The sequence below is a fragment of the Cyprinodon variegatus genome, unplaced genomic scaffold (genome assembly GCF_000732505.1).
Source record: "Cyprinodon variegatus isolate N-32 unplaced genomic scaffold, C_variegatus-1.0 Scaffold191, whole genome shotgun sequence".
NCBI classification, from domain to species: Eukaryota; Metazoa; Chordata; class Actinopteri; order Cyprinodontiformes; family Cyprinodontidae; genus Cyprinodon; species Cyprinodon variegatus.
In genome coordinates this window covers 1175900-1177693 of record NW_015150644.1, presented here as the reverse complement: position 1 = coordinate 1177693, position 1794 = coordinate 1175900, and the positions used below count along the sequence as shown (strand labels likewise).

Here is a 1794-nt window from a genome sequence, read left to right as displayed (position 1 = left end):
CATTATGCAAATGAGGAAGGGTGATTCTTAGAGGGTGATTCTTTAAGACACACCTTGATCGCCTTTAGGCAATCTTTTTTGCCTGAAGGTGACAGTGAACGAGTTAAAAAAGCAGAATACTGGACCTTTAAATTGAATTCAGAATGGTCTTTAAAAAGTTTTTCTAAATTCTTGTCTTTGAGTCGATGAATCTGCAGAAACCCTGATCTACCATGAAGCTCAGGAGGCTTTCTAAATGTTTCCTGTGCGTCGCTGCATTGCTGTAGCCGATGGGGGATTGCTGATCCTGAGCTTTATTCCTCTCTTGCAGAGCCTGGAGTCTAAGCTGGCATCGTGTCGGGATTTTGTCAACGAGCAGACGGCGAACCGCAGACGCCTCAGCAGCGGATCTGGATCAGCACCGGCTCAGAGCGACCCGTCAGAGAACCATCCTACCAACGGCCTCTACAGCAAGGGGTGAGGCGCTGCGCTCTGCTGCTGAGTGAGGACCAGAGTCCGCTTCACTCACAGCTTTCCCTTTTTCTGCAGGCTGGTCAAGAGGTTAGACTTTGGAGCAGGACCCAAGCTGCTGCTGTGAAGTAAAGCCATCGCCGTCATCGTCTTCCTCCCTGTGGGCGTGGACGACCCAAACCTCACTGGACCGAGACGCGATGGACCACACTAGAACCAGAGTGTTTTCATGAATTCGTAGGACTTCCTTTTCAGCACTTGCACTTCAGTTGGACTCAGACTCTGGACTTTTGGTTCCTGCTGCTTCGGTCTGGATCTGATGTCGTGTTTTTATGGTTTCAGACTAAATAAGAAGCAAAATCCCAGAGTTTATTAGAAATGTTTGAAAGTTTGCTTCCGATGCTGGGAAACTGAATTTAACCTGCAGATGTTCTGCTTAATGACCGTCCATGTTCCCTCTATGGTCTCCATCTTTAGTTTCCATGTTCCTAATTAGTCCTGAGGGGAACGTTGATGCCTTTTAGGTGAAGATCTAGAATCTTCCGTCTGAAAGGGAACACATTCGGTTCCTTAAACACATTCGGTTCTAAAGCTCAGTGAGACAGAACCCATGACTGAAGCTCTGGGAAGCAACAACACAGTTTAGAGAAGGATCACTGTTCATTGGTCAAATTCCAGGTGGTTGCTATAGCGACTCCCGCCTTTCTTGGTTGCCACGGTCACCTTTCTCCTTCTCAGTAGTGATGATTTATTTGTCTTTTTGTTTCAACCATCAGGATTTCTGCCCTTATTTTTAGGTCACTCTGGTGAATTTTGTCACTATTTTTGTTTTAGCTAACGGTTTCCACGGTAACTTCGGCTACTTTTTCTGTTTGGAAAGAGAGGGTGAAAAGGAGCTCAGAAAAATATAGATAAACAGTGTTTCCCTAATTTTTAAGTGGTTTTAAATTTTATTATTGCCATGAATTTGTAGTCCCCGCCCCCAACTTTTGCCACTATTTGGTTGCCATAGCAACTTTTACTAGACACTTTTTAGGCACGAACATGAACACCTTGAAACAGAACCCAGATTGGGATTATATCCTTTCTTTTATTAAATGGTTATTTACATCAGTATAATAATTGCCTCTTGCCCTGTTCTGGTTACCATGGTAATTTCTTCCTGCCCTTTTCTGGTTGCCATGGTTTTTCCATGGTGGTTCCCGCCATTTTCTCTGGTTGCCATGGTAATTTCTGCCTGTCTTTTTCTGGTTGCCATGGTTGTTCCCACCCGTTTTCTCTGGTTACCATGGTAATTTCTTCCTGTCTTTTTCTGGTTGCCATGGTTGTTCCCACCCGTTTTCT

At 44.7% G+C, this 1794-nt stretch overlaps 1 protein-coding gene across 1 annotated transcript in view; it reads left to right on the top strand.

Moving 5' to 3' along the window:
* The window catches only part of LOC107087686 (nuclear distribution protein nudE homolog 1-B-like), a 21978-nt gene extending 20959 nt beyond the window's left edge, over positions 1-1019 (top strand). The window contains exons 8-9 of the mRNA XM_015379399.1: positions 311-456; positions 529-1019. Coding sequence (XP_015234885.1) covers positions 311-456; positions 529-577 — 195 coding nt within the window. The 3' untranslated portion in view covers positions 578-1019. The remainder of the gene's footprint in view (positions 1-310; positions 457-528) is intronic.
* Positions 1020-1794: the final 775 nt, after the last annotated feature.